The following is a 19,190-nucleotide window of genomic DNA, read 5'->3' as shown; positions in this document are numbered from 1 at the left end:
TAGAGAGAGTTAAAAATCGTGAAGGTATTTTTAACTTTGGGTTTTATTTTGGTTGGCAAGCACAAGGGTAATTTGTTTTGCTTTCAGTTTTATGTTTGGGGTGTTTAAGTTGAGAAAGGAATAGGAAATTAAATTGCTGTGGATGCTTAATAGGCTGTTTATTTTTGGGCATAGTCAGTGCTTTCACACTTTACTTCAATTGTCATTACACAAGAAAAAACACTCGTTTCCAGTACTTAAACTGATGAATTGAAGCCTACCACTTAAAATTTGTCCACTTATTACTTACATAAGCTCTTTAGGGCAGAATATTTTCCCTTTTAAGTGCTTGTCCTGCGTGTGTATTTCCCCTGAAGTATGAGTTTGTGGGTTTTGCATCTTTTATCTCCCTATTTAATAGAAAGAGATGTACTGTGCAATACTTACTCAAGTGTCACAACTTACAAAGTTTGTAATTACTGTCCATTATTCTACAGGATTTCTACTGGGTTTTAAAAATATTTTCCATTTAATGCAGTTAGCAGCAGCAGAAAAAATGTACTGATAATTTCTGCTCCCATTCTGCATGTGTGGAGGATGGTACAGTCCTAGATTACAACATCCCTATAGTTGAATCTGTGTAGGTGAATTTCTGTCTTCTGCTCTTATATTTTTCAGTAAATGGGGAAACTTGGGTAATATTTCTGTGACTTGTTAGCTAAATTTTACCAACTGTTTAGGGAGGGAGTATTAATAGTAACAGGTCCTAAACAACATTTATTTATATTTAGGTTTTATAAGTAATTTACAAGTAATTTTGATTTGGTCTAATATCATCTGATGCCACTGTTAAGTAAAGAGTTGGTGTGCAATATATGAACAATTCTCTAAAGGACTAAATCTTATTAGAATGCTTTGAAAGTGTTCTATAGAAAATTCAGAAACTGTAGTTTGGTATTTATTAGATAGAGACAGGTTTGTGTCATCTCTGGGAGTCATTGGTTTTTAGGGAGTTAAGTGTTCACTTGTTTAGAAGGACTAGTTAGAAATTTCTCTGAGAGGGATTGTTTAATGTGATTTTGAGGTGTTTGGGTGAGGGGGGAGATTGTTATGGGATTTGTATAGAAAATGCTTCGTTTTTCATATTGCATCTTGCAAAGACTCACTTCTAGTGGGTTACAGCATATCTCTGATAACTTGAGAAAACCTCTAGCTGTGAAGAGGTAGTTGTAAAAGAGAAATAGGACAACAAGAAAAGAAAGCTTTATTGGCAATTGGAAAAATAATTCTCTTTTTTTTTTCTCACTTCCCAAAATCCAGGGACAAACACATTCTTATCTGTACTGGCCACTGAAACAAATGAAATGCCAAATGTTTTAGTTGGCTGTGGAGGGAGGCAGCCTTTTTTTTTTTTTTTCTATGGCAACACATCTCATTGTCATCATTTTTCACTTCAAGTAACTGACAAAGCCAGTGTGAAATATGTTCAGCAAATATGTAAAGCTATTTTTACGAAAGTCTTAAAGTGTCATAAAAAAAAAAAAAAAGGAAATTGTCCAGACCCTTGGGTTACACAACTGAACATGATGAAGAGTGTGAAGGCCCATGTGAATGCAGTGAGGAACAGCAGTGCAAAAGGAGCTGCACGTGGGTTGGGGCAGTCACAGGCTGGGAGAAGGACTGCATGGAAGGACTTGGGGGTTCTGGTGGATGAAAAGCTGCACAAGAGCCAGCAGTGTGCACTCACAGCCCAGAAGGTTCACTGAATCCTCAAAAGCAGGGTGGCCAGAGGTCAAGGAGGGGATTGTTCCCTCGTGAGACCCCGAGGGCAGTGCTGCATCCAGCTCTGGAATGCCCTGCACGGGACAGGCATGGTGGGCCTTCAGAGCAGCTCCAGGGGGGCTGTGAAGGTGCTTGTGGGGCTGGAGCTCCTCTGCTCCAGGACAGGCTGAGAGCTGAGAAGAGAAGGCTCTGGGCAGACCCCACTGCAGCCTTCCTCACAGAGGGTTGGTAGGAAAGAGGGAGAATGTCTTTTGACAAGGGCACACAGTGATAGCACAAGGAAGAACAGTTTAAATAAACTAAGAGGGGAGATTTAGATTTCAATTAAATGTCAGGAAGAAATTCTTCCCTGTGAGGTGCTGGGGCACTGGAACAGGTTGCCCAGCCAAGCTGTGGGAGAAGTGTCCATCCTTTCAGAGCGTGGGCATTGTCCAGCTGCAGTTTATGTTGCATTTCAACTGGATTATAGTTGTGTGTGCTGAAATGGCTGCACTTGGAACTGGAGCAGAACTTAGCTGTGTCCTAGCCAGGATCTGTCAGCATGGACTGCTTGCTGCAATCCCATTGTTGTGAGAAAAAAGAAACAACACTTAATGCTCCTGAGCATCTGTTTTGTCATGAACATGCTATGATTTATCTGTTCTGTGAGTAAATCAGGATCTGATGAATTAGGGTACTGTGTTAGTACTTCATCTGCTAATACTCATAAGTCCAGGAGAATATTGTGATAAGAAATGGGGGAAAAAAATCACTCTATTCCATGTAAAATATTTTACAATGAAAAAAAAAAAAAACCCAACCAAGATTCATAGGTATTTTTTTTTCTTACAGAATTGGAAGAGGTAAAACATTAATACTTGACTGGTTGTCAAAAGAAGTCTTGCAGGCAAAACCAAAGTAGTGTTTCATAAAACTCTCCATTTATGGAATGTGTGCAGAAGTGTGCTCATGGGTGGAAATTTTTTTTAATGAATAAGAGGATGGGTAGCGAAGAAATGTCATTGTGTTGTTTATTCTAGTTTTTCCATTCTGCTCTGCTAGCATGAAATTTGGATAATAAATCATTCAAACTGCTTAACTTCTATTAGTAGAAAATATGGATATGGTGGAAGGGAAAAAAAAAAAGAAAATGTTTGAGGGGTCCAGGCAGTGCACTTCTTAATGACTAGGACAGCATTATATTTCATTCAGGCTTAGTGCCTCCAAATTATTGTCACAGGCCTGTCATTCCTTTATTAACATTAATGAAAGTTGGATATCTGAAGTTGTTTGCAGCATCCATTTCTCAACTGAAATTTGGTTAGAAAAAAATATCATTTCTTTGATGGATGTAGCAAACAGATTTGCCTGCTTTTTTAAAAGGGGATAATTCACAGCTGGATAGTAGGAAGTAGTGACTACGGCTTTTAACTCTGAAAAAAATTTACTTTTTGTAAAGTAAAATAATTGTGATTATCTATCATTCTTGCCCTAATTTTTTTAACCATTTTGAGAATTCAGCTAAAAGATTAGGTTTTTCAATTAATGTGGATAACTTTCAAAATAGTTAAATAATTTAAAATCAGATCAAATAGTAAAAGCAAACTGCTGCATCAAGTTTTAAAAATCATTTCAGATTTGAAGACAGAATTTTGTCATGCTGTCAAATAGAGGTATTATTGAAAATACTGTTTAAGATACATCTATATATGAGCAATGTGATTTCTGGGGGTTTGCTGGATTTTGGTTGTTTTCTGCTTTTTCCCGTTGGTATACCTCACTGTGGGTACAGCATAAGCTTTGTAAGCTTTTTTTTGAGCCATAGAGGTGGCAGTTGTTCCCTCAGGTATGTGTGAGTTATTTACCTTTATTTTAGAATCTTGACTAACATTAAGAGTACCTCTGAATTGTTTCATTTCTTTACATTTTTGGGACATAACAATGTTATCCTTTTCTGCACTAAAGAACAGTCAATAAAATACAATACTGTAGATTACTTAAAGATGATACAATGGGAAACTGGTGCTCTTAATTCAGAAGGCTGGATAATTGAGTTGAATTTTTATGGCAGCAAAAATCAATGTCTAGGTGGAAGAATGCCTATAAAAGGACTGGCATTTGCAATAAGTAGCAGCACTAAATTTTTGACTGAGTCACAGATGGTACTTTCCAGTGTTTCTTTTTTTGTTTTGTCATCTTGTATCAACCTGTATGTTTGGGCAAAACAGGTTTAAAATGTGACGTAAATTGATGCTTATTTTGAAAGTGATGAAAGTGACACAAATCCTGAATGAAACCTGCAAGATTGTAGGTTATTCTTATTCTCAAAATAGTTCTTAGACCTCAGCTTGTTTAAATGCAGGGTATGTTAAATATTTAGGAAAGGCAGCGAGGAAGGTATTGGTTTCCTTCAGTGTCTTGTCTGGTATTTTATTAACAAAGGATTTCTTGTGGCAGTTGGTTTTTCTCGTTTTAAACTTTGAGCCTGATGGAGATGTGGGAACACTTGGCCTTTCCAGAAGAAAAGATGTGGTGGGGCTGTGGTTTTTCAAGACTGTGGAGGGATTTGGTGGTTTTAGGATGGCATGGATGTTTTTAATTTTTAATTTAGTATAAAACTGTAAAAAGTGTTAAAAGCAAAAGAACTGGGAATACTTTACCTTCTGAGGACTTGTTTTTGTGTTGAAAAGATTTCTCTCTTAGATCCTTGCAAGCATGACTTTTTCTTCTGAAATCTGAATTTTTGTCATCTTGGGAAATTTTTAAAGATTTCACACTGTTTTCAGTATCTTGATCTTTTTTAGTTGAATATATTGCAAGACATTATCAAAGCTGATATCCTTAAAATGTTAGGATGACAAACATGTTTCACACACTTCACTTTTTAATGAGGTAAAGAAAAAGAGACTTCTCCATTATGCCCACACTGAGCATCTGGAGGATCAGAGTGAGTGGTTCACAGAATATTCCTATTAAACAGTTGAAATGCCGCTTATTATTAGCTAAAGCTAAATGGGCTAATAGGAGGTGGAGGCGTTGCTGTGATGCCCTTGTCCTCAGAGCACTCTGTGTATTCCTCAGTGCCCTTTGGACTTCACTGAGGTAGAACAGCTTGCAGTGTTTTGTTATTTAAAAAAGTGTGTAGTGGTTACAAACTGATAAAGATTGTATAAAAACACCGTTTTTTTCTTCCTCCTCTTTTCTTGAGCAAATGACATCTTGAAGGTCAGCAACAATTCACTCCACCCTTCAGAGAATGGGTTTTTTCCTCCAGCCTTCCCAGGCTAATGAAAGCCCTTTGAGAAAAATCCCATCAAAGACTTCAGCAGCCTTGACTTCTCCAGCCTGGACACTGCACAAGTCCATTCACATGGAGACCTTTGAGAGCACATAAAGCTTTAAGCCATGAGTACTCCCTGAGCTGGAGTGACTTTTTTTTTTTTTTTTTTTGAGTGGTAATTCAAGCTGACTGTCTTGGTCAGAACATTTTGACCAAAAGCACAGTCCTGAGAAAAGTGAAGGGAACGGTTCGTACCCTGTGGTTATAGAGCAGTTAGCTCATGAACCAAAATGCATCATTACTATCATTCAGTTAGTGTTATCAGGAAAACTGTCAGATTTAAATGCTTAAGAGAGCTCTTGTAGCTGTTGCCATGGTAATATCAGAAAAGCAACGTGCTAATGTTCATCCACATCCCATATTCAGTTAAATTCCTTTGCAGTCTTTTAACTGTGAAAGGAAGGTACCATATTGTACCAGGCTCTCTTTCTTTTGAGCTGGAACAAATGAAGGCTGAATTTAACTCTTGGTGTGAAGATGAAATACAAATCCTAGGCACAAGTGATCTAATTTGCTTTGCTATTGGTTTGCTTGTGTACCATGTGTAAAGTACTCTCTGTGGAGTTACTGATTTGCTGTTCATGCCATGGTGTCATGACTTGGAATTTGGTTTGGGCTTTAATAAAACACATGCGCTGCAGTCACAAAAGAAACATTTTGTTAGAAGAATGGATTTACCTCATGTGTAAATCTTCTTTAAGTGCAGAAGTGTGAACACTTATGACTAGAATTCCAGATCCTGCTTTCTCATTTGGCCTCACTTTTGTAATGCTTTTCCCTGCCACTGAACCTGCCACTAAGCCTGCCCTGTGTTTCCAACCTGTGTGGTGTTCATCAGCTGTGCATTTTTAGTTTCACTCTTCTATTTTCTGACGTTCAAGCTCCTTTTTCACTGACTTGCTGCAAGAAGTTGTTTTCCAGAGCCCTTCCCCAGCCTCCTGCCCTGGAAAGCCTTTGCCTTCACTCTTGGTACGAAGCAGAGCCCACGTCCTGTCCTTGCTGACCTACATTTGCACAGTGCAGCATTTCAGAGCTGGCCGTGCAGCTTCCCTGCCTCCCTCCTTCCCCGGGGCTGCCCATGCAGCGGCTGGGGAAGGGAGGCAGGGCTGGATGGGCTGGAGATGGGATCTGTAGAATAACAGCCAGTGCCACGTCCAGAACATGTGCTCAGCAAGGGGGGTGATACTGTGCCGCCAGTCACATCCTGCTTTGGAAGGACAATCTGAAATGAAAAGGACGATCATGCTCTTCATTGCGAGGTGCAGTTCTCACAGTGTAACTGAGTGATTGTCCAATATTTGCTTATTTGTGTTGTTCGATGGCAAAAGAAGGATTGAGGAACAGCATCTAAAATTGGGAAAATATGGCAACAACAAGTGATGTTTTTGCAAATTAGTTACAAGCCTGTTCTTTCCAAAAGCACAAATGGAAGGAGTAGTAGCTCCTATATTAGCATCTTCCCTCTCCCTTTCATTTCCTACTCGGAAGTTTCCATGCATTGCAATGAGAATTCATTCAAGGGAAAAGGTTTTCTTGCCCTGTGGGATTATGTAGGTATTTTAGATTGATGTGTGATTAGGGACTGTGTTAACATAGCAGGAAAATAAGTGGGAAGAGGGAGGCAGTCTGCAGTAATGGCCTTTAGGTGCTTCCCTCCCCTCCAGTGCCTGATTTAGCTTGGGCTTGGAGACAGTTAATGCATGTCTTAACATGTTGATACATTCTGAAAATATTTTGTAAATGAGGACTGACACGTTTAATATTACTGCACTGCAAAGAAAAGCAGATTCTAAATTGCTGTTCTAGTAAGGTTAACCTGAAAAGCAGTCTGTCTCATCTCTTCTAGATCACTGCCATCCCATAATTTAAGTTTATAAATTTAAGTGAAGATCTTAGTGGGCACTGAATTTTCTCTCAGAACAACCACTGATGCTTGGAAGTACCATGACATGTAATTTTGAAAATTTAGGACGATTGCAAACTTTACCTATGAAAGATCTCTCGGAGGAGAGACTGAGGATAGGATCAGTTTTACTACATCAAAAGCTGTAGTTGCACATTTTGCATTCTCAATTCTACTGGTGTGGGATGTGCAAATATCTCATACCACTGATTTAACTGGAGATGTGAAAGGAACAGTTCTATTGTTCAATAACAACTTTTTTTTTGGTGGGACTTCATTATGGTCCTATAGTATCAATGTGTAAACCTTTATTAAGCTGAAAGTTAAATAAACACGGGGAAGTGATGGAATTCCAATTTCTGGTTCTTGTTACCAGGCCAGCTTTTCTAAGATTTTTCTTTGCCATAATAATGGTGCTGATGTCACGATTTTTTTCTCCCATCATAACTTTTGAGACATTATGACTTTTTATATTTGTTTTCAACCTGAAGCAGACATACAGAGAAGTAAAAACATTTAAAGCAAGTATTATACAAACTCTTGTACTTCTGTATTCTATCAATAGTTATATCCTTTACTGCATTGCAGACATGTTTTTAGCTACAAGTTTGTATGCTATTGCTAATGAAAAATGCTTTTTTTTCCCCTTGCTGTATGGGGAAAGGAAGTGAGAGAACTTGTCCAAGCTTTTAATGATATAATTAATTATTGCACTATTTTTAACATGAACTGTTTTTATATTCTAGTAGAGTGAGCAAATAGCTTAAACACAAGCTAGAAAACAGTAAAACATTCAGAGGAAAGAATGTAGAGTGTTCATTCTGTAATTGCATATTTCATCATACAAAATGATTCCCTTTTGTTTCTGAAAGCTTTGCAACAAACTCTGTATGAAAACAGTACTTGGATGCAAATGTTTTTAGTAGCCTTTGACCATCTTGATAAGGATTCAAGTATGTTTATAAAGGAGTTTCAACTTACACCCAAACATTAATACAAATTTAAAAAAACACGTTGAGCCCTTAAAAGGGCATTAAGAATGGCTTTTAATTTAGCATTCTGGTGCTCCTCACTAGTCCTGTAAGTAGCAGGAGGTTTGGTATGCTGAACTCACGGGCATTGTGCCGTGCTTCTGCCAAGCTTGGGCAGATCAGCATCGTGTAGGAGCTCCAAAGCCCAGCACCCAAGAGGTGGTTTGGCTACCAAACTTGATGATTCCAGTGCCAAACTATTTAAGGTTTAGTATTAACCTCTTGGACTACAGCCAGGAGCCAGAAGAGCATTTAGGACTAGCCAGAGTTGGTAAAATCAAGTATATCACAGTGGAGCTGGAAAGTGCCAAGGCCTGGGAGCAGGGCTGAAGTCCTCTCCAGGAGTCTGGATTGTGTCCTTGGCCAGCACTGCCTGGGCAGGGGCCACTTATGGCATTGGACATCTTCCACAGCTCAGTCCTCTGCAGCAGCTGGCTTCCCACACTGGCTCTGGGGGTCTAGAGCTAGCACTGCAGTGCAGAGCCTGCCTGCAGAGACCTTCAGCCAGGTGCCTTCAGCTGCATGTCAGCTGTGGCCTGTGCCAGCTGGGAGCAAGCAGCACATGGAGTGGGGAGAACCGCACTGGGGGCTGAAAGCACTCTCCCAAAACATCTGTCCAGGACAGTCTCTCACACAAATGCCAACAGGCATCATGTAAACTGACTGGATGAACTTTCAGTTTAGTCAGAGAAATCTCTGCAGAAGAGAGTTGCTACTTTTGCAGGTATTTGCTTTGCCCAAAACCAGACATTTATATGATCTGAGGTGTGTTGGAAATGCAGAAATGTACAATTAGCACACCGCAAATACAACAGAGAAAAAGATTTAGTGGAAGATCAGCAAAAAAATGGTGTCGAGCAAATTCCCATCTCCACCTTCTAAAGGACCCACTGGAATTGCTTCAGAGGTGCATCCAGTGCCTTGCAGTCTGTTGACATGTGAGAGTTGCTGCAGACAGACAGCCCAAGAGCTGCTGAGAATGGTCAGTAATATGATTTGTCTTCTCATTACAAAGGAGAAAACCCTGCTGTGATCTCTGTACTGTGCATGGTAACCAGGCTTCAAGGACTAGGGAACACTAGAAAAACCTAGTAATGCTAAGTTAGAAATTTCTTTCTTCCTGAGCAGCTTTCCCAGAAAAAGTAAAATCTTAAGACCATAAATATAATCAATTTTATTAAATAATAAAAGTACATCAAATATTTGTATTTTCTCCAATTAATAAGTCCCAGTCAAACAGAAAACTAATTGCAGTTTGATCATTTCTCATGATCAGAGGTGGGTATTGCTTACCCTGGCACTGTGACAAGCAGTAATAACCTGAATTTGATACAACTCTGCTGTAACAGTTGGAAAATAAGCTTTAAAAGTTCTGTTTGTTAGAAAACTGCAAACCTGTAAATAGATTTAACCCACTTCTCACAATTTATTTTCAGTGGTACGTGTTGTGACTTTAAATTGCTTAGGTTTTGTTCCTGCCCATATTGCTGGCTGGAACTCTCAATCTTATTGTGACCTAGTTTTCCCCACCTATAAACTCAGGTGTGGGGCTTAATTTTCTCCAGCAGATGTGCTTTCACTTGGCTGACTCTTGCTTTTTGTCAGACAGGAAAGAGCAAAACAACACGTTTGATTACTTTTCTCCCGCTTTGCAAAAAATGGAATTTTGTCAAGGGCAGTGCAAGACTGGAACTTATGTTTTACATTTCTCATCAGCCTTTGAGTTACCTTGAAATTAGGTAGGGAAATTAATAGCAGATCCAATGAATTTGCATCAAGGTTCCAAGTGCCATGAATGTTACTTGGCACCAGATCTTAGGAGCTTGCCCTGTGACATCTAGAGAATGAAGTAACTTTCAGTCAGCTCTTTGTGAACTGAAAGTTGCATCCAGAACACCACTTGAATTTCTGAAGATGATTCTTCAGAATCATCAAAGCAACTTTGCAACTTTGATTTCATTTATCTCTCCTTCCAAACCAAATAAGCAAACTTGTGAAAACTGGACCTACTTCAAGGGAGTACATTCTTAGTGCTTTAGAATTTATTGGTAGTGTCTCACTAAATTGTGACATTGCTAAATGTGTGGTACATTAAAATAGTGTGTAATAATTGTCATGTGGCATTTGAAGGTAAAACTGATCTGCCCTTTGTGCAATTCCTTAGTTTTTAATTTTTCATTTTATAGCAGTTCTGGATAATAAGAAATTACATGGAAGAGAACTAGAGCTATGAATGCACTCCTTAAAATAAAAATTTTAGTGTGGAAAATATGCTCAATTATATTTTACTGACACACGAATCAGCAATTGTACCACCAAAGAGTGCATGCTTATTATTGCATGTTAACACAGAAATCCTTATACACCATCTTGTCGTTTTTTTTCCTTAATCTCGAATTCACTGGGAAAACCTTTGGGTTATAATTTCATCATATTCAAGAGCTATAATTTTTTTTTTTTAACTTAAAAAAATAATTTCCCTCCTGCACTGTGTGCTGGGCTCGGAGCTGGGGCTGCTGGCTGCTCCCTGTCCATGCGTTGAGCGCTGTTTATGTACACGTGCCGCGGGCGGGCGCTGCGTGCCCTCAGTGCAGTCTGCGGTGGCGGTACCTGCCGGCCTTGTCTTTGGCCGCGTTGGCGCAGGCGTTGTGCTTGTTCTGCTGTAAGTGGTTCCAGTATTTGATCAGTTCGCTAGGTTGGAACTGATGGGAGGTAATTAGGTGGCTGTATTTACAGCTGGAGTAAGAAACTCGCCAGTGATTGAAGACAAACTCGTTGGGTGGGGGCATGGGGTCAATCCGCAGCTTGGCGAGACAGATCCCCACGTACACGTCCTCTAAATGTAAACGTCTGATGCTTAAGGAGACCTTAAAGATTTTCTCTGCCAAGTCTCCAGAAAAAACATAACCAGTTCCAGAGCAGAATACGGGGTAACGTTCACTTGGATACAAATCAGGTGGCATATACCACTTGCTATCCTTGTTCCTGTTAGGTGCATAACCTCTCATTAAATAACCTGTAAAATACTTGTGCCTCGGAGGAAGTTCTGGTTTCAGAAGCTTGTGTATTAAATATTCAGTATTGACAAACATATCACTATCAGTTTTCATAACATACGGAACATGTGGACAGTAGGTTGCAACCCAGTTCATTCCCATCAGAGTTTTTATAGTTAAATTATAGTAGGTGTCGAAGTATTCTTGTTGAATGATGTCGTGGTACTGTCTGCTTTCCTCAAGGATGGTTCTCTGGAGGTATCCATCTACCTTGGTGCTTAAGCCCAACAAAAAGATCCGCACGATTTGGATGCCAGGTGTCAGGCTCTCGTTGCCCCAGGTCTGTCGAATCGCTTGTCTGGCCTCCACCTGGCCTGGCTCTGCAGCTATGAGCAGTATTAGAAAAGGGGTTTTTTCCTGGCACTTGGCAGGTTCGTTGATGACATATTTGAAATGATAGGAAGTTGGATGCCCAGTGCCTTTCTCGTTGTAAATACTTCCATTGGCACTGAGGGTGTTTTCCAAACCGGTTACTCCCTGCGGGGACAGATCCGTGTTGTTGGGGTTGGTGACTGTCTGAGGCCTGAGTGTCTGAGGCACAGCATCTCTCCACACGTTCCTCAGAGAGCTGTGGTTGGTCTCACTTTTTGTAGATCTAAATCCTCGTATGGTGTAAGACATTGGGTTTTCTCTGAATCCAGCCTTGCCTGGCAGCCAGTCGTGATGGTTAAAGAACAGAAACATGGCAAAAAGAAACACCAGAGAGACCAGGCCAATGAGATGGGTGCGAAACAGAGACCTTTTGGTATTCCAGGTCATCTTTGCCAAGCAGCAGTGTCGTCTTCTCCACTGAAGCATGTTGTAAGGATCCAGTGATGGGATATGAGACAATGCTCAAGGAAAAGGCTTTTTCAATTGGTTTAGAATCCACTGCTATTCTTTGGTATTCATTTTCCTTTGAGTTGAGCAATCGTCTGCAAATGGCTCACTCTGCAAAGAATTAAAAAAAAATCAGAAATCTTTCATTTTACACACTTGTAATATAAACAGTTACAAATAGAAACTAGATATAAACATAGAATTGAGTTAAATTTACTTTTTCAAAGAACAGCCCATGTCAATGGAAATAAGATTTGACTTAGGCTAAAAGCCAACCTTGTTTTATGATTTAACTTGATTTGTTAGCTTTTAAAAATGCTTTTTTGCCTGGTAAAGTTTCGACAAACATCCTGGATACCAGAGATAAAGAGGCAAAAAAAATGGATCATGTTAGCAGCAAAAAGTGTGAAGTAGATGTAAATAGCTTCATATCCATGGCTGTGAAATCCTTGTAGAGTGTTTGAGAAGGACTGAATGAGAAAGCCGTGCTGGCAGATGGAAGGTTTAATGGCATTAATTAAAATTGATTTGACATGCAGAGGCTAGGATGGCTCACAGTTTTAAAGCCCTTTCTGCAAACGGCCGTGCCTGGTGGTGGGACAGACGGCGCGGGGCTGGCGATGGCAGAGCTGTGTTAGTCACAGGACACTGCCTGGCGCGTCTCCACCGGCCCCCGCTGTGCAAGGAAGGTCAGCGAGAAGATGCACCTGTCAAAATTAATTTTCAGGGTCCAGTAAGCTCACTGCACAGCCCTCAGATGCTAGTGCAGGATAACATTCCTGGTCACTTCTCAGGCACCTTTCACCTTCTACTCTGCATTGGAGGAAAACATTGAATGGAACACTGGGCTGTGGTGCCAGCCTCAGAAGCAGCTGAATTAAAATTAAGCTCTTGATTTTCAGTAGACAGAGATCTTGGGTAGTGATCATGTTAACTGGAAATAAAACTGCTCAGGACTAAGTTTCTGGCCAGCTATCTGATGGTCATGATACTGGGTTGGGTTTTTTCCCCTCTATAAAAGTATATGTAAGTACTGCACATAGCAGTTGGAAATTTCAAGTATTCTGACCAGCAGCTGTAGCTGTAGGAAAAAAGTGCCAAAGTAGTCTGTGCTTCATTTTCTCTTAAATTTTTGTTCATATTCAGCAGCAGAGTCAATATGGCAGCTTCATGATGCTGCATATTAAAAGCTGATCACATCATCTCGTAAATGAACTTTCACTGTACAACAGCAATTCGTTTGTGATTTTCAATTTGCTCTAATTTATTCCTGGGCCCTAGGGTCTTGTATAGGAAAAAAGGATGACAGTTGAACAAGAGTCCATAGAAAATGCGGTTTCTAATAGAAATATGCGATTTATTAATTGCTTCGCTATCTTCTTAAACCAATATTTGGATTAATTTGTGCATTTAAAAGCCAAGTGATATGTTACATGGGAAATTACAGTGTTTAACGCTGTAAGGGAATAATTTAAGATGAGATGTCAATCGAATAATAGGGTATTAAGCTGTATGTGTGTGATGCAACATTGAGTCCGTCCTGTTCACGAAAGGGAATATTTGTCTTTCGGAAGGGTGGGAAGAGGGGTTCACCGGGTGTTTATTTTACTTACTGCCGGTACCGTCACCATCACCCTCCGGAGCGAGCGGGAGCTGCCTCACGGCCCGCCGCCGCCCCGTGACCCCCGCCAGGGGGCGACGCTGCGCGCCCAGTGTGACGCGGGAAGGGCGCGCGCCGCGATCCTCCGGGAGCGGCCGAGCCCGGCCCGGGAGCGGCCGAGCCCGGCCCGGGGCGCTCCGGCTGCTTCCGTGCGTTTGGTTTTAAAGTATCTGATTTTCTTATTTAGCTATTCGGGGCTGGTGCCACTTGCCGGAGACTCAGCTGTCTCTGTAAAAATAAACCCTTGTGTCTAAACTAGTTCAGGAATTAACCTGACGCTCCATGCTGGCGCTGCTTTAACTTAATGTAAAAGAAGGTGAGCCCCAAACGTGTGAGACTCGTGTTTATGTGACCATTTGCACCTGCCTTTCCCTGCTGGAAAAACAGAAGCTTCCCCTCAAAACTCGTTAGTTTGTGTGCAGGGAGTTGCAGATGAACGCTCAGCTATTCGGGAATATCTCTGTAAAAGCAAACAGAAATGTCGCTTCAAAGGATAGCCCAGATCCTGGAGCAGTTCATTGTTTGATTGGAGGGCAGCAGTGGGAATGTTTGATTAATTATTGTTCCACTGCATGCATTCACAGTTTAGGAAGAAAATCAAAGCCGGAATTTCACGAATGTGGAGCAGCAGCTAGAACTCCCATTAATTTTGTCACACTGAATTGTTCCACTTACAAAACTACAGTCATTAGATGGAAACACTTCAGCAAAAAGTGCACTGCCCTACTAATCTTTGGTTAATCTGAAGTAGTGTTTTGGTGAGCGCCTACTTACATAAGGCAACAGGCAAAAGTGAGAATCTTAAGCTCCATAAATATTTGTGTGAACTGACAGCGGTTTGCAGGTGCTGTGTTTCCCTGATGCACTGATGTCCCAGCACAGGCACTGGCGATGGCCGAAGCCTTGCTTTATTAGGCTGCATGCTTACATAATGCATTTGAAAATAAGTTTTACAGTGAGGGACAGAACTAGAATCAAGATATTTTAAGAGAGTCATGTTTCCTTGATATTTTTTTATGTAGTTGCTTGGTTTTTCAAGGTAGGAGTCTTAGAAAATCTGTCTCTGTTTGCCCTTTAAAACAGCATTTTATGAATATGGGAAGCACCCACATCTGTATTTCAGCTTCGTAGAACTACTGACTGAAAAAAACCCCAAATAACGTGGGCTCATTTTCTTTGCAGTTGTGTATAGAACATTTCAAAATATACAGTGGGGTGTTAAGCATGGAAAACACAGCAACAACAATGGCACCTTTGAAAAAAATACTACATGCTAGGGTGTATTGTTTAAGAAAAATGTATAAAACTGTCAATAGATATTAAACCCACCATCTAATTGTATAATAAAAATATTATTTTCTATCACTTAATTAGGGCTAGAGCATTACTTTTTTTGCCCAAATACTTAAAATTCTATTTCAGAGAATGGTTATGAACAGGCACCAACTATTGACAGTCAATAAGAAAACCTAAGTACAGCAGAGGGTCTCTAGAACACTCACCTTGTCCTCGGGGAGTGTGTTGTTTCGTGTAACTGCATTTTGGAGATATTATTTGTGATAATGCTGCTTCATTTTTGGCACCTAGCAGTGCAGTCACTGATGCATTATCAAATGCCAAATACATAAACTGTGAATGCCTCTTGAATTTTTATTTGTGGTCTGTGCTCTGCTGGTGTTTTGGTTCCTGGTACTTGCAGTTCTGCTCTGTAATTACAGCTTTGAAAATTGAAGCATTCGACTTCCTATTCACACATCTTGGATTTTCATATTTTGATTAGCTGTGTGGGCAAACTCTTAAATTAGAGGGAAGAGTTCAAAAGGCAGCCTGAGTCTGTATTCTGATGAACAGCAGTTGCATATTGGGCCTCATTTAATGTGCCTGACTTCCCTTACGAGCTCCATTAATCTTCTGCACAAAACAGTATTTGGGATAAGGTTTGATGTGCAGGTTTTTAATGCCTGATACCAACGTCTTACATTAGCCAGGTGTGCTTCTCCTGGAGTGTTGCCTGAAGGTACATTTTTTTTGTTGTTGTTTTAAAAGTTCTCTCAAGTGACTTTATATTCTAAATGTCTTAAAACTGATTTGAAACCGGTGTCTGATGTATGCTGCATCCCTTGGTTTGTGAACTCCTTCCAGCTGCAGTTGTTTTATTTCATGTTGGCATTGCCTTGGGCAAAGAAAGCACATTTATATTGACATGCAATGATTTATTATAGCTTATTGGAAGATTCTGCAGATAAGCACTTTCTTTATGTAGTGTATTGAATTGCTATAGATTTAGGTCTTGAATTTGTATTGCAAATATTCACCTTTTCTTTTGTCACTAGTGACAAAGTATTTAAATTTCAACAAAAAATAGGAATGGATGGCAGTTAGATGGAATGTCATTTTACAATCCAAGTTAAACAGTCAGTGTTTTCATATTAAACAGAAATTGCAGTGATGGCAGGAGATAAGTTACGTGCTTACCATTTTGAGTGTGTAGTGTTTGAAGGTTTCCTTTTGGGATGTCAGGGAGCCTGACGTTACTTGTAAATCGTGGTGCCTGATTGCACTGCTGATGGTTTAAATCGTGCCCAGTCTTTTGCATGCTCCCAGTTTATGCTTGGCTGGTAGTGCCCTTGTGACATTTTGCTTGTGTTTGGGGGGCAGAAAAGCAAGTGTAAAAAGGGCTGAGGGGACTTCTAAGATAATGTCTTTTGACTGTGTGGTCTGTTTTGATGGTTCGGTGCTCTCGGTATGTCACATTATGGCCATTTTACCGTGCTTTAAGATTACTTCAGATAAGGATTAATTCTGACCTAGTTTGAGAGGATTTCTAACTGGTTTTTCTGTATTGGAGGGGTTTGAGTTTTTAATTTCTCAGTTAAAAGCAATCATTACAGGAACTCCATTATCCCTTTAATCCTCCCTCTCCAGCCACACCAGCCTTGGCAGACTGAGAGCACCGCATTTAGTCAGTGTAAGGGAGTGACATTGTGCTGGGGGAGAGCAAAACCTGCTAGAATTCTTTCTCCCAGCTCTGAGACACTGTTATCACAGGGCTCTGCAAATTAGGAGCGATCATTATCTGTAATGGTCGAAAAGGTAACAGACAAGCGAATGAATATCACACACAAGGGTTTGACATACCTTCCTTGGTCAGGCCATTTATGGTGCAGGATTATACCCACAGAAAATAGTTTGGGCACGCCATCACTTCAGCAAAAAAGATGCTCCCGACCATGCGCACATCCCGCAGCAGCCCTGCTTCCTGCCACCGCCGTGCCCGGGATCCGCTCTGTCCATCTGTCTGCCCGTGTCCGTGTTACCTTCCTCGCTGGCCAGCGGCGTCCTTGGCTCGGGGCTTTTTGTTCATGCTGCAGACAAAAGGACAGGAGTTGTGGCTGCTGCTGCTGCGAGGCTGGCTGCGCTCGCAGCCGCTGCGCTGGGGCTCTCACATCTGGTGCCTCGCAGCTCGGACAATACAGGGCTGTGCTCTGCTCTCCTCAGGATCCATATTTCTGCTGGAAATGTTAGCAGGGAGTGCAAGCGCGTAGTGCCTCAGCTGTCTTCAGTAATAGGATCTCCCTCTGCTCCTTCCTTCATTGTTGCTAGGCAGTAATAGAAATGGTTTGGAGTTGTTTTAACCCAGAATTGTGGTGTATAAAATCCATTCCGTAGTTGTTCAGCTGCTGCACAGGCAGGCAGCAGTTTAAATGTGGGCTTTGACAGATGCTGTCTTCTGACAGAGCAGAATTTAACGTCACTGCTTGGCTGAATCCCACGTGATTGTTTGCATTCATTTTGACTAAACCCAAAGGCAGACAGGAAGCTTTACAGGCTCTAGCTCTGATTTGATAAATGGTACATACTCAGTTCAAGCACAGTGATAGGTGAATTGTATAAAAACTGTATGATCGTTAAGTGAAAAATTACAGGTTTTTACAGATTGTTTTCACTTTTCCTTGACACTGCAACTTAGATTCTCTAGGAGATTTTTAATGCTAGACGTTCTAGTCCCATATTCCAAAAGCTGTTCTGCAGTGCAAGGGAATTATAAGCATTTAAATGCTGAAGCTTGATTTAACCCATTTGGCTCTCTTGGAGTACAAATGGTGTGTGCCTTCATGCCAAAGACAAGATAGAAGTGCCTTCCTTTGCTCCTGTTTCCTTTACACATGCTTACTCTTTAAAAGCTGCTGTTTGTTATCTGAGGTTATTCAGTTGGGCTGATCAACACTGATTTATAAGCACATGCTGTTAAGCTGCTTCTCTGCTGTTAATAGCTTTCTGCTATGGTTTGGCATTACTAAGTCGGGGCACTTCATTTCAATTATTGATGAGCCTAAAATGTCTTTTGTCTGTTACAGACATACCTATGTCGTGAAATTTGTCTTTTTGGTCCTAAGGAAACTTGTGTTCCTTTAATTTCTCTCCTTTCAATGGCTGACCCTTCTGTGCTGAAGCATCTTACTCTGTTTACTATATAAATAAAATACCATAATACCTGAGAAAATAGAGACCTAGCAGCATGCTTACCCAGGTATTTATTAGTCACTGTGTTTGCCTACTCTGTTTTGAAAAGCTGATGACTGGCTCTTTAGACCTTTTTTTTTGACAAGGAGTAAAGAAACTGTGACTTATCTGGTGTGTCTGATTTGTAGTGTTGGGGGTAGGCGTGCCCCTTACTGGGAAATAAGGCTTCCCCAGGCAGTCAGTGTGTTTTATTATTCTAGATGCATACTATGATAATTTACTAGAAACATAATCAGATTTAGATCCTCCTAACTAAATCATCTATGTACACTAACTTTCTCTATTAATTTAGTCTTGTTTGTAATGCATGAGTTTCCTAACCTAATAACGATTTCCACAAATCCTTTGATCCTATCTGAGGACATTTTAGGATCATGAGCATATTTCCTAAACAGTAATTATAAATATTAAGTGCATATCAGCAAAGACTTTGTATCTCCTCCAGTCTAAACAAATCAGTGTTTAAAAAATGGTGGGGAAGGGTCAGTGTGGGGGTGGAGCATGAGAAGAGGGCCTGTGTCCAGCACCACTTACTGATCTGGGACCTTTGTGAATAATTGAGAGCCAGTGCATTGAGATGTTCCATATGTGCCCCGATGACTCAATTTCCCACCTAGACACACAAAACTTTCTTATGCCTGCCCTGTATGATATCCACAATTTGGTGCCGTCTGTTGCTGAAGCACACAAACATGCGAGAGTGGCCAGGAGTCCTCCCAGCTGGCTGCGCTCTGGGCTAGGGGTAGGAAACCAGGTGGGTTATTCGTGTGCTCAGTGCACCCAGGCAGGAGGAAGGAAGGCTTTTGTCAAACACAAACATGTAAATCTGCCTCTGAGTTTTGAATTTTCAGACAAGACATGTAACCTTGTATTTGGGAAACGAGTTCAGAGCTCAACAGAATGGTTACTAAAATCTGTGCTGTTTCAACTTAATTTATTTGCTACTGCTTTACTGTACCTGGTTCCTAAAGCTTGGGACCTGTAAGGCAGCATGTTTGTCTATTATATTGGAAGGGGGAGAGCTGTTTTTATTTTTCTATAAATGCTCATTAGTAAATATTAAAGGTACAAAAATCCCGAGGGCTGTTTTTCTAAAGAGAATCCTTTTTAAAGTAAA

General features: G+C 40.6%; 2 protein-coding genes across 3 annotated transcripts in view; one reads left to right on the top strand and one right to left on the bottom strand.

Annotated features, from left to right (window-relative positions):
* Window positions 1–19,190, top strand: part of CDC73 (cell division cycle 73) — a 101,017-nt gene that overhangs the window by 43,187 nt on the left and 38,640 nt on the right. The gene's annotated exons all lie outside the window — the stretch shown is intronic.
* Window positions 9,228–17,270, bottom strand: LOC121360065 (beta-1,3-galactosyltransferase 2). 2 transcript variants are annotated; one of them, XM_041479534.1, is made up of 3 exons: window positions 16,996–17,226; window positions 16,688–16,914; window positions 9,228–12,000 (listed from the first exon to the last, which is right to left on the bottom strand). In XM_041479534.1, the coding sequence occupies exon 3, from the start codon at window positions 11,866–11,868 to the stop codon at window positions 10,600–10,602; it is 1,269 nt and encodes a 422-aa protein (XP_041335468.1). In that variant the 5' UTR covers window positions 11,869–12,000; window positions 16,688–16,914; window positions 16,996–17,226; the 3' UTR covers window positions 9,228–10,599. The 2 variants fall into 2 exon arrangements, with proteins under 2 accessions (XP_041335468.1, XP_041335467.1); XM_041479533.1 differs by having other exon boundaries at window positions 16,688–17,270.

This window comes from Pyrgilauda ruficollis, unplaced genomic scaffold, assembly GCF_017590135.1.
Source record: "Pyrgilauda ruficollis isolate IOZ18807 unplaced genomic scaffold, ASM1759013v1 scaffold49, whole genome shotgun sequence".
Taxonomy (NCBI): Eukaryota; Metazoa; Chordata; class Aves; order Passeriformes; family Passeridae; genus Pyrgilauda; species Pyrgilauda ruficollis.
This window is presented reverse-complemented; position numbering and strand designations above follow the sequence as displayed.